Source organism: Pristiophorus japonicus, chromosome 11, assembly GCF_044704955.1.
Source record: "Pristiophorus japonicus isolate sPriJap1 chromosome 11, sPriJap1.hap1, whole genome shotgun sequence".
Taxonomy (NCBI): Eukaryota; Metazoa; Chordata; class Chondrichthyes; family Pristiophoridae; genus Pristiophorus; species Pristiophorus japonicus.
The window spans coordinates 128,542,979-128,556,216 of NC_091987.1; the positions used below are offsets into that span (position 1 = coordinate 128,542,979).

The 13,238-nt window shown below is 41.8% G+C and overlaps 1 protein-coding gene across 3 annotated transcripts in view; it reads right to left on the reverse strand.

Moving 5' to 3' along the window:
* The window catches only part of fndc3a (fibronectin type III domain containing 3A), a 294,181-nt gene that overhangs the window by 17,332 nt on the left and 263,611 nt on the right, over positions 1–13,238 (reverse strand). For all 3 annotated transcript variants that reach the window (XM_070894043.1, XM_070894041.1, XM_070894044.1), the window contains 4 exons: positions 11,666–11,841; positions 10,771–10,884; positions 9,470–9,619; positions 4,140–4,423 (listed from right to left, as the gene is read on the reverse strand). In XM_070894043.1, the coding sequence (XP_070750144.1) occupies positions 4,140–4,423; positions 9,470–9,619; positions 10,771–10,884; positions 11,666–11,841 (724 nt within the window). The remainder of the gene's footprint in view (positions 1–4,139; positions 4,424–9,469; positions 9,620–10,770; positions 10,885–11,665; positions 11,842–13,238) is intronic.

Consider the following 13,238-nt stretch of genomic DNA (forward strand, 5'->3'; position numbering starts at 1 on the left):
ACCCAAGAGGGGATGCCAGACTGCCTGTTGGTGGCCCGGCTGGCTGGGGGTATAACGGTATAATTGTCGGGCTGACATGGCAGTCGGCCGACATAAAAAAACTTGGCGGAAGCGGCAGTAGGTCCTCCCCTTTAAGAGGAGCCGTGCCGCCATTGTAGAAGGTCTCGGCCTCACTGCACTGGCACCACGGGTGGGAGGAAGATTTTCATAGTGGAATTTCGGCGTCGGGGTACATTGGCGGTTGGCACTGTGATGATGCACTTAGCATGGATCGGCAGCAGTGGAGCAGTGGGAGAGGGAGGGGGGGGGGGGGTGCGGGGGAAGAGCAGGTCACTGCCGGGATAACACAGGAGCGGAATTTTGATAATGGCGGCCATTACACGAAAAGTCGGTGGCCATTGCATTCCGCAGCATGGCCGGCGCTTTCCGGTGTTAAGACGCCTTCAGTAAAGGGGCAATTTCAGCCCCCTAGTGTACTAGCCAACCTTCAACCAACACCAAAAGAGAGATAATCTGGTCATTTATTTCACTGCTATTAGCGCGACCTTGCTGTGTCAAATTAACTGTTGCGTTTCCTACATTACAAGTGACTATACTTAAAAAAACCTTTTCTTTATTGGCTCTAAAGTGCTTTGGAATGTCTTGAGGTTGTGAAAGGTGATATATAAATGCAAGTTACCTCTCCCTGACTACTCATGCAAGTTGAGCAACTAGTCTATGTTGGGGCCTGGCACGGGGAGTTTGCTGAAGGAGAATGGTTGTGGTAAACGGCATGTATAATCTGCCCTTAAAGAACTACAGCCAACGTTTAAAAGAGATGATATCAGCTAAAGTTAAGTGGCAGCATATTAGGTTAAAACATTTTCAGCTTTTCCAAAGGATGCAAACATTTCTAATATATTTTTCAGCCTTTCCAAAAACTGTTTTGAAAGGGTGAGGAGAGAGGAGGAGAAGAGGCTGACAAAAACCAAAGAAAGGCTAAACGAATACAATACCATTGGCAATCAGCACATGACCAGACATTACATAGTTAAACCTCTAGGAATATCTCCAACCAGAGTTGCCAATCTAACTAGTGGTGGCAAAGGAGCAACAGAAACCTACTACCTGCCATCAATGATCCTGCTACTTTGGGAAATGCAGCAATGTGGTGACATTGGATGATTGTGTCATACAGTTGTTGCTATTTTGTGTCAAATGACATGATAATCCTCACCAGGCTGACCTATGTATGTCATCTGTTTGATACATATGGGCAGCACATTGGCAGTTGATCCTTATACCAGCCTGGAAGGAGGCAGAGACCGAAAGCAGAGAGTGTGACCTTGACTGCCATGGGCAATGCTATTCCTATGGTGCAGGGTTGGCTGCAAGTGTCCTTTCAGTAGATCTACAATTGGTTTCTTCTGAGCTGATGCATGCAGAGCCAGTTCTCCTCAGTTGTTGCCAACTAGGTGTTCTATGACTGTACATGTGGTTCGTTGCCGTTGCCATTGCCAGTAGTCTGGAATTAGTGTTGCTGATCCCCCTTCGATACTGTACCACTTCATCCATAAAATACTGCATTTTAGTGCTTCACAACCAACTCCCATCATCGGTCATTGACCTGAAAAGTTAACTCTGTTTCTCGCTCCACATATGCTGCCTGACCTGCTGAGTGTTTCCAGCATTTTCTACTTTTATTTATTATTAATTTTAACTTGACTTGCTGGCCGCCACGAGATTGCAACTTAGCTCAATATGGCTCCCTGAGCTCCGATGAAAATTTGTATTGCCAGAGTTCCTTTTTCGTGTGTCCTCTTTTTCAACTATTCCTGTTCTGGATCTTCATATGCTTCAGTTATAGTCAGCTTTCCAGTGAATTAACAAGCAAGAAATATTCACCCATTATAAGCATTGTTACAACAAGAATTGTCGAATTAGGATCATCTAATGAGGTCATATGGGTTAAACTGAAGAACAAAAAAGGGGCAATTGCACTGCTGGGAGTGTACTATAGACTCCCGAACAGTCAGAGTGAGATAGAAGAGCAAATATGTAGACACATTTCTGTAAAAACAATAGGGGATTTCAACTACCCTAACATTAACTGGGATAGAATCAGTGTAAAAGGTATAGAGGGCACAGAATTCTTAAAATGCATTCAGGAGAACTTTTTTAAGCCAGTATGTAGCAAGCCCAACAAGGGAGGAGGTGGTTCTGTATTTAGTTTTAGGGAATGAAGCTGGGCAGGTGGAAGGGGTATCAGTGGGAGAGCATTTTGGTGGTAGTGATCATAATTCAGTTACATTTAGCGTAGTTATGGAAAAGGACAAAGATAGATCAGGAATAAAAGTTCTCGATTGGGGAAAGGCCAATTTTACTGAGCTGAGATGTGATTTAGCAAAAGTGGACTGGAAACAGCTGCTTCATGGTAAATCAGTGTCAGAGCGGTGGGAGGCATTCAATGAGGAGATCCAAAGAGTTCATAGCAATATGTTCCCACAAATAAAAGGGGTGGGACTCGCAAATGTAGAGCCCCCAGATGTCAAGGGGCATACAGGGTAGGACAAGGCAAAAAAGGGAAGCTTATGTCAGATACCAAGAGCTAAATACTGCAGCAGGCCTGGATGAGTACAGAAAGTGCAGGGGTTAAATTAGAAGGGAAATTAGGAAAGCAAAGAGAGAGAGCATGAAAAAAATATTGGCAAGTAAAATCAAGGAAAACCCAAAGATGTTTTATAAATACATAAAGAGCAAGGTGATAACTAAATAAAGAGTATGGCCTATTAGAGACTAAAAAGGATGCTTGTGTGTGAAGGTGGAAGGCGTGGGTTTGATTCTTAATTAATACTTTGCATCTATCTTCAGAAGAGAGGGACGATGCAGACATTGTAGTTCAGGAGGAGTGTGAAATATTAGATGAGATAAACATAGTGAGAGAGGAAGTATTAAGGGGTTGAGCATCTTTGAAAGTGGATAAATCGCCAGACCCGAATGAAATGTATCCCAAACTGTTAAGAGAAGCAAGGTAGGAAATAATGGAGGCTTTGATCATTTTTCAATCCTCTCTGGCTAATTGTGGTGCCGGAAGAGTGGTAACATTTTACTGTTGTTCAAAAAGTGAGAAGGAGATAGACTGAGTAATTACAGGCCAGTAGTGGGCAAGTTGTTGGAAAATATTCTGAGGGCCAGTACTACTAATCATTTAGAAAGGCACAGATTAATCAAGGATAATCACCATGAGAGAAGGTCGTGTCTAATTAACTTGATTGAATTTTTCAGGAGGTAACAAGGAGGGATGATGAGGGTACTGCGTTTGATGTAGTCTACATGGATTTTAGCAAGGTTTTTGACAAGTCCCACATGGCAGACTGGTCAGATAAGTAAAAGCCTATGGGATCCAAGGGAAAGTGGCAAGTTGGATCCAAAATTGGCTCAGTGGCAGGAAGCAAAGTGTAATGGTCGACAGATGTTTTTGTGACTGGAAAGCTGTTTCCGGTGGGGTCCCGCAGGGCTCAGTACTAGGTCCCTTGCTTCTTGTGGTATATATCAAAAATTTAGACGTCAATGTAGGGGCATGATTAAGAAGTTTGTAGATGATACAAAAATTGGCCGTGTGGTTGGTGGTGAGGAAGAAAGCTGTAGACTGCAGAAAGATATCAATGGACTGGTCAGGTGGGCAGAAAAGTGGCAAATGGAATTCAATCTCGATAAGTGTTCTTCAGAACTCTTCAGAAAATTATAAGTTTGAAGTTAAAACAGTACGACAAATACTCCATAAAACGAAAAATTTAAAAAAGGCCAAAAAGCTTGTACCCCTTTAAGAGCTCCAATACACATACAGCTTCCGTTTGGCCAATTCCAGATGAGTGAAAGGAGTATGCACGGCAATTCTGTTTGAAATGCACAAAGTTGGCTCTGCTTATCTGAAAAGTATTCTATTTAAATGAAGCTCTCTCAGATTTTATAACAAGAGCAGTGAGCACAAAAGTGGCTCATACGTGACTATAAAAAAAGACTTGCTGTTCACCAAAAGTTTGGTTTCTGCATTTGTCAACCTAAACTGGAGTGGGACACTAACTTCAATTTGGCAACCACACAACCAAACAATTTAGAGTAACTAGCCACCACACTTGAATCCTTGGCGTCCAGCATACCTGTATGTTGTATCTGGCTGCAGATTTCGTATGACGTGGCTAATGGATCGGTCCACCATTATTGGCTGCCTGTCACCAAAGTCTATACTGTAGCTTGTGATTTCAGAACCATGATCACGAGGCTCTTCCCACTGTATGGCAAGACAAGTTGACAGGGATTCGAGCGGCATATCAAGCTGGTCTTCGTCCACTACTTGCAGAAGACTTACAGCAGCTGGAACAGATGCTGGAGTCATACACAAAACCACATCACTGAAAGGGCCTGCACCAGCAACATTCAGTGCCTGGAAACAGAGATTTGAAGTTTAATTACATGCGATACACAACACTTTTAAAAGCTTCCTGGTCTTCAAGTCACATGCAGAAAGTGTAATTTTCCATTTCCCCTGTTGACATCTTCTACATGTTCAGTTTCTAATAATGTACTGTGAACCTGTCTTTAACTGACAGCAATTTACTAAGTTTTATCCAGTTAGTAGTTACAAATTCAATTAGCATTAAGAATGGTTCTTATTTACTTAAGTGCAATACAAAAGGTTGTTATTTACATTCCATATTGTAGCGATTCAGCGTAAAGCCTGGGAATGGATAAGAAATTGATTGAAGTGCAGAAAATACTGAGTGCTCGTTAGAAGAGTATGTCAGGGTTGGGGGGTGGGGTGGGAACAATGGTAAGCACTGAATGAGATGCACCAGGGCTCGGTGCTGGGAGCAATACTGATTCTAATAACTGACCTGAATTCAGAAACTCAAAGTGCTCAAATTAGCAGATGTTGCAGTGGAATTGGAGGAGGCAGCTTAAAAATCGTAGAATCATAGAAATTTACAACACTGAAGGAGGCCATTTCGGCCCACATGTCTGCGCCGGCCAACAAAGAGCTATCCAACCTAATCCCACTTTCAAGCTCTTGGTCCATAGCCCTGTAGGTTACGGCACTTCAAGTGCACATCCAAGTACTTTTTACATTTGTTGAGGGTTTCTGCCTCTACCATCCTTTCAGGCAGTGAGTTCAAGACCCCCACCACGCTCTGGGTGAAGGTATTTCCCCTCAAATCCCCACTAAACCTTCTATCAATTACTTTAAATCTAAGGCCCCTGGTTGTTGACCCCTCTGTTATGGGAAATAGGTCCTTCCTATCCACTATATCCAGGCCCCTCATAATTTTATACACCTCAAAAAGGTCTCCCTTCAGCTTCCTCTGTTCCAAAGAAAACAAACCCAGCTTATCCAATCTTTCCTCATAGCTATAATTCTCCAGTTCAGGCAACATCCTTGTAAATCTCCTCTGTATCCTCTCTGGTGCAATCACATAATTCCTGTAATGAGGTGACCAGAACTGCACGCAGTATTCTAACTCTGGCCTAACTAGTGTTTTATACAGTTCAAGCATATCTTCCCTACTCTTGTATTCTATGCCTCGGCTAATAAAGGCAAGTGTATTCCGTATGCCTATTAACCACCTTATCTACCTGGCCTGCTACTTTCAGAGATCTGTGGACATGCACTCCAAGGTCCCTTTGTTCCTCTACACCTCTCAGTATCCTACCATTTAATGTGTATTCCCTTGCCTTGTTAGCCCTCCCCAAATGTATTACCTCACACTTCTCTGGATTGAATTCCATTTACCACTGTTCTGTCTACCTGACCAGTTCATTGATATCTTCCTGCAGTCTACAGATTTCTTCTTCATTATCAACCACACAGCCGATATTAGTATCATCTGCAAACTTCTTAATCATACCCCCTACATTGACGTCTAAATCACTTACAGGAGGAGTTGGACAACATATTTAAGTGGGTAGATGTAAATTTAATGCCGATAGCAGCACATAGAAAGGAAAAATAGACGACACATGTACTCTAGGAATAGTGATTCAATAATAAAGTTGAAGCTGAAAGAGATCTGGGGTCTTAGTGGACTCTATGTTAAACATATCCAACCAATGCAGAGCAGTACTTCACAATGTTAACAGAATGTTGAATTACATAGCTCAGACAATAGTATACAAGTCAGAGGAAGTTATGATGAAACTGTACAGTGCTCTGGTCAAACCACAGAGTAAAATGCTCAGTTCTGCTTTTTGAGACACAAGGGAGACATTCAAGTGTTGTGGAGAGAAGAACCATAAAGCTGATTGCTACTGTTAGAGGTCTGAATTATGAGGAAGAACTGCAGAAACATGGGCTTTTCGGCCTGGAAAGGAAGTGTCTGAGATCTGTATCGAAGATAGCAAAGGGAATGGAAAAGATAAATCAATAATCTTACAGGGCTTGACAGGGTAGATGCAGGGAAGATGTTTCCCCTGGCTGGGGAGTCTAGAACCAGGGGTCACAGTCTCAGAATAAGGGGTCGGCCATTTAGGATTGAGATGAGGAGAAATTTCTTCACTCAGAGGGTGGTGAATCTTTGGAATTCTCTACCCCAGAGGGCCATGGATGCTCAGCTGTTGAGTATATTCAAGAATGAGATTGATAGATTTTTGAATATTAAGGGAATCAAGAGATTATGGGGATAGTGCAGGAAAGTGGAGTTGAGGTAGAAAATCTTATTGAATGGCAGAGCAGCTTGAGGGGCCAAATGGTCTATTCCTGCTCCTAATTCTTAGGTTCATATGTTCTTATGATTAATGGATTGTGGTAGCAAAAGCAAGCTAACTAGTGTACAACATGTATTTTTCTAGCTAAAACCATAGAGTGAACTGCTGTTGACAATGGAAGTAAAAGAGCTGAGCTGAGAATCCAGAGCAAGGACTTCTGCACAATGCAGACTGGTCCTGTGGATTGCATGGATACTGAGAGAGAAAAAAAGTCTTACTTAGCTGAATTAAGATCCATAGTTAAAATTATATGCTCACCAAAAAAGAACCATAGGGTCATGAAAGTACCTTTACAGAGAGTAAATCTTGGGAATAGGTAAGAAATTGGCTAAAAACAGCAGTTATCTGATAGCAGAGTTATGTTGGGGTAGGGGGAAGTGCAGAGATCAGTATTGAGACCACCAGTGCTTCCACTTTGCAATTATTTGGAATCAGAACTATCAATGCAAATTAGTCAATTTGCAGAGGATACCAGACTCAAAGGAGCGGTGGATTCATAGAAGGCAGCTCAGAAATTACAAAATGAGTTGGATAAAATGTATAAATAGGCAATATAGCAGGTGAAAATGAATGTGAACGGTCATATATGTATACTCTGTGTATATATACTATGCTGGTACCAATAGAGGGTGCAACTGTGGGAGGCCCAGGCAGGAGCTGTATAAAAGGCTGGTCACCACGTGGTGAAGGCACTCTGCAGTTACAATAAAGAGACTAAGGTCACAGCAGTTCAAGCACAGCACTAGGCCTCGTGGAGTTATTCTACAGATAAATAGAGACATATCATGAACAAAGTGTAAAGTACTGTCCATAGGAAGGGAAACTGGACAACACACCTCCATGAATGGTGTTGACATAACTATGGATGAAGTGGAAAGAGATCTCGAGTCTTATTAATTTTGACTCTCAAACTGCAGAGTGCCCTGACTAGAGCACATCTTGAGGACTGTGTCCAGTTCTGGTCATAGAGGTGAACTGTAAGGGCTGGGGCAGCGCAGAGGAGAACCAGAAGGCCGATTCCTGGTAGTAGAGATAGGAGTAATAATTGTATAAACTTAGGCTTTTCAACTTTAAAAAGAGGTACATAAAATAGTAAGTGGTGTAGAAAAGGTAAATCTGTAATTTTTTTCAAAATAAATCGACAAGAAGCCACAAGTTCAAAGTAGTTAAAAGCAGGTTTAGTACAGATACCAGGAAATTCTGCTTCACACAAACAGTGATCAATATATGGAATGGATTCCCGGATACAGAAGTCAAACTGATTCTTTCAATAAACAATTGAATGAATGAACTATGATCTTCCTCATCTGTAATTATTTTGTCATGCAGCGATTCCCTAATATCGTGATAGTTTCAACAAAAAGTAATTGAATATAAAAAAATCAAAGATATTTAAAAGGTAATGGGCTCAATTTTCGCCACCATTAGGCGTCGTCTTTTTGGCGTCCGCTGATTTTTTTTGAACAATTGTGAATTTGCAACTTTCCTCAAAGTTTGTACTCAGACGGTGACTGTCAGCACCGGATTTTTTGTATGTCAGATTTTTTTGCTGCAGGTCTGAGTAAAAACTGATTTTCGTGCCGTTTTGGCCATTTAAGCGATTTCTGGCAACACCAATTTTTTTTTTTTTTAAAAAAGACAGCACACAGTGGCCTTAAGTACCGATCAGAAAACCTCCACGTTAACTTAAGAAAATCAGCGCTGAGTATATTTGAGTTTTTGGAGTGAGGGAAGAAGACAATTTAAAACACACATTCATGATGATATTTGCAGAGGGAACTCGGAAAATAACTCAGAAAGTTAATTTTTCCCACAGAATGTTAGAAATTAAATTTTTTCCACATAACGTTTAGAATGTGAGAATGTTACGTGAGAAAGCAAATTGCAACTCCACCCCACCACAGAATCTCTGCTCACGGGGCTTCAGGCACGATTTGGAGGAGTGCCGGCCAGCGGCAGGATCGCTCCCTCGGCCGGACACAAGCACAGGAGTTCGGCGCTTGGATTCCACCCCCCAGGCTTCTTTCCAAGCTGAGCACCTATATCCTGTGTTTCTGTCCGGCCGAGGGAGCGATCCTGCCGGCCGACACTCCGACCTGTGCTCCGAGCCTGGTGAGCATCGGAGACGGCACTACAGTTTTGTGCGCAGCAGCAAAGTTATCATTAAAGTGCTATAAATCACTGGCACCATGTCTCCATTGGTTCACAAGCTCTTGATCCAGACCAGGAAGTTTACTGTGGATGCGCGAGCACACACGTCACATGGAAAAATGATTTTTTTTTCCAGGCGCATGCTCAGAGATTTTTTGGCACACACTTGAAGCTCCACCCCCAGACTTAACTTCGGGTACCGCAGCGCCAAAATGAAATTTTACTTTGGCGAAAGTTGCATCATTTTTTCCTGCCGCAATCGGGCACAAAAAAAATCGGCCGTTAATTCTCCTGGGCGTCAAAAATCGGCAAAGAGGTAAATTGAGCCCAATAAAAGTTAATTTAATTTAAATTTTATCTTAATGTTTTTTTTTTAAGGAATAAAAATAGTTTTACTGATGGTGGATCTCGTCTTGAGAGTATACAGTAGCAACCCTTATTCCTGTTTGACCAATTAACACATTTGGTCCTTCCTTGTAAATACATCAATGTTGGTTTTCATTCCTTGGAAGCACTGCCTCCTTTCCTTGCCATGTTCACAGGGTTTGTACCACTGAGATAGCTAAAATTTCTCATTTACCTGCACTCTACAGAAGTAGGTAGTGGCTGGCAAGAGTCCCTTCACTTCATAATTTAGACCAGGTCCACAGTAACAGATTTGCATGACACCTTCCACTACTCCCCATTCCAGCCTATACTCTGACACATCAGCACCATTACCAGTTGGTGTCTGCAGGAATAAAATGAAGCACACAAACTTGTTAAAAGTATTTCTACATTGCACACTGCACATGAAAAACAGCAAACAAATGTGGCGGAGCAGGCATCGGGCCTACTCCTCTCAAGTTTTCTGAACGTGGATGTGATCTGGTCAGTGGCCACCACTGAAGACGTAAGTGTAGTTGCTTTTTAAAAAATATTGCTGTTCTCGGTTTCACAGCACTCCTGACTGCCACAATCAGCCCCTCCCGCTGTCGTCCCCCTTTTTTCCAGGACTTACCTGAGGGTCGCTGCCAGCAGTCAAAATTGGATTCTTCAGTCAATTAATGACAGGCTTACCGCAATTATGTAGATGAGGCCTGAGGATTAATTAGTCTCAATCCTCGAGCCATTTTGTTCCATTTGGCGCTAAACAGACCTAAACAGATCCTACAAATCCCCTGGGAGAACAGACGCATCCTCATCCAGGCCAACATCACCAGCATTGAAGCACTTGATCAGCTCCGCTGGGCAGGCCACATTGTTCACATGCCAGACACGAGACTTCCAAAACAGGTGCTCTACTCAGAACTCCTTCACGGCAAACGAGCCAAAGGTGGGCAGCGGAAACATTACAAGGACACCCTTCAAAGTCTCCCTGATAAAGTGCAACATCCCCAATGACACCTGGGAGTCCCTGGCCAAAGACAGCCCTCAGTGGAGGAAATGCATCCAGGAGGGTGCTGAGCACCTGGAGTCTCATCGACGAAAGCATGCAGAAATCAAGCGCAGGCAGCGGAAAGAGAGTGCGGCAAACCAGTCCCACCCACTCCTTCCCTCAACGACTATCTGTCCCACCTGTGACAGAGACTGTGGTTCTTGTATTGGACTGTACAGCCACCTAAGGACTCATGTTAAGAGGGTTAGCAAGTCTTCCTCGATTCCGAGGGACTGCCTATGATGATGATGAAACTAATTTCTAGGCCAAGGAATTTGAGGTGCTATGTCCTGAGGTGTGACTATTAGCTAGAATGTATATTCCCTACAACTTGCAAAAATAGCTAACAATAACTGATCTTTACTCTGGAAGTGTGTATACTTAAGAGTCCAATTAATGATTAAAGAAAAAGTACTTCATTTTTGCCACGGGATTAAAAAGACAAAAGGAGACATAATACTTACTGTCCAGCTGACTTGCACACATGTGGCTGTTTTACACGCAACCTGTGGAGCTTTACATTGATCAGGACATCCTGCTGCTGTACAAATTTCACATTTTTCTGAATACGGTCCATACTGAAAAAAATAAAATACAGGTACTGCATTAGCAAAGCTCCATGTGATAAAATGTGCAATATGTTTAGTACCAAAAATCAAGCTTAAACTGAAAGATTAGAAAATGTTATTGACATACCGGAAACAGAACTCCAGTATGGACTGCTTGATTTACACTTCATAAAAAGAACATATTCTTTCCCATTCAAACACTTCTAGAATGCAACATAACAAGCGGTTGATAAACTGCTTCTTTTATAATAATCTATCCTAAAAGGTTTCCAGTGGTCTTGTTGAGAATAGTTTAGGGTTACCATGTTACTTCTTTGTAACCCTATCTTCTCTATGACAGAACTTTTTCTTTCATGTTAATAACTCATTTGAGCCACTATCTTCATTGATCACAGAAACAAATCAAAGAAACAGGTCTAAATTCTCATACTTATTTCTCGTTGTAATGTTCCCATTGCCAATTCTGAACAAGTGATGTAACACTACAGACACTGCACCCTAATTGGCGGTGGAAGATACAGGTAATAGCATCAAAATGAGCCAAAATGTGAGTCTGAGTTTGCAGGAGGCAAAGTCATGACAAGATCTACATCCAGCACTATGACAAGTGATTACTGTGTAGAACAAGGTATCTGAAAGAACTGAACAATTTTTCAACAAAAAAAGTGAGACAAAGCAGGATTTTGTGTGGGACTTTATCCAGGGACTGTGTTAATTTATCAATACATTATCTGAGGGTCTCTTTTAAATCTGCTGTTAGTGAGTCTTACAGAACCGTTTTAACTCTTACCCCTGCTTTGTTTGCAGCCTGAAGTCGAAAACTGTACATCCTTCCTGGAAGCAGGCTGCTGACTGTACATTCCGTGTCGGCTCCCTGGTATACTTCCTTGGGATCATGCAGGTCTGCAGCAGACAATTCCAACCTATAGCTTATTACTTGGGAGCCACCAATCGTAGGAGGATGGCCTGATGAGACAAATCCACATCTAAATTTTCTTGTTTAAACAATAACAACTTGCATTTATAGTGCCTTTAACGTAGTAAAACGCCCCAAGGCGCTTCACAGGAGCATTATCAAGCAAAATTTAACATCGACCCTCAGAAATATTAGGACAGGAAAGAGGTAGGTTTTAAGGAGTGTCTTAAAAGAGGAGAGCGAGAGAGGTTTTGGGATTCCAGAGCTTGGGGCCCAGGCAGCTGAAGTCACGGCCGTCAATGGTGAAGCGATGGAAATCGGGGATGCGCAAGAGGCCAGAATTGGAGGAACGCAGTGACCTAGACAGGTTGTACGGCTGGAGGAGGTTACTGAGAGGGAGGAGCAAGATCCAGATTAGGAATAGAGGAAACTACTTTACTCTCAGAGTACAGAATGTCTCTGTGAATCTGAAAAGCATTCACATCTTTGATCATACATCTACCCAGATTGATCTGTGCATTTTTCTAATGCTGGCTATGCAGTAAAACACAAATGCTCTGTGCCAAAGGAGCATCTTCAGAATGTATTAATAAAAATATTCCCCACGATCTATCACAATTCATTTTTCATGAATACACAAGAAAATGGTTTCTGCATCATTCACATTCCAGGATTTACCACCAATGTGCAACTAAAAATTATGAAAAGCCTCATCAATCTCAGGGCATGAAATACAGCCAATCTGCACAGATTCAGCATTGATCACAATCATTATTCAATTATCAATTATTAATCCAATGACAATACATATAATTATCATAATGTGGAAAAGTTCTCAACCAATACTAATGATAAATTCTGAATAGTTAAAAAAATCAAATGACATTTTAAGACAATTAAAATAATTTTGGCTAACCTGGCAAAATGTAAATTTATAGCCAATTCTAATTGAACTGATTTACTAGACACCTTTATAGATCACATTCACATAGAAACATAGAAAATAGGTGCAGGAGTAGGCCATTCGGCCCTTCGAGCCTGCACCGCCATTCAATGAGTTCATGGCTGAACATGCAACTTCAGTACCCCATTCCTGCTTTCTCACCATACCCCTTGATCCCCCTAGTAATAAGGACTACATCTAATTCCTTTTTGAATATATTTAGTGAATTGGCCTCATTCTCCAAACTATAGCACAGAAGATCTGTCCATCCAGCTCAGCAAGTTCCATTGATCTATCTTCTTGCAGCACTGACCCCGTGTTTGAATTGTTATATATGTTTATTCTGCTTCTGTAGCCCACTTTATTTTTATGCTGCTGGTCGGATCCTGCTTTATATATTTATTTTATGCTACTGGCTATGCTTGTTTAATTCATTATTTTTATGCTGCCAGCTTCTCCTGCTTCAATTTGGCAGGACTGGCAGTTTGAAAATATCTCTTAAAT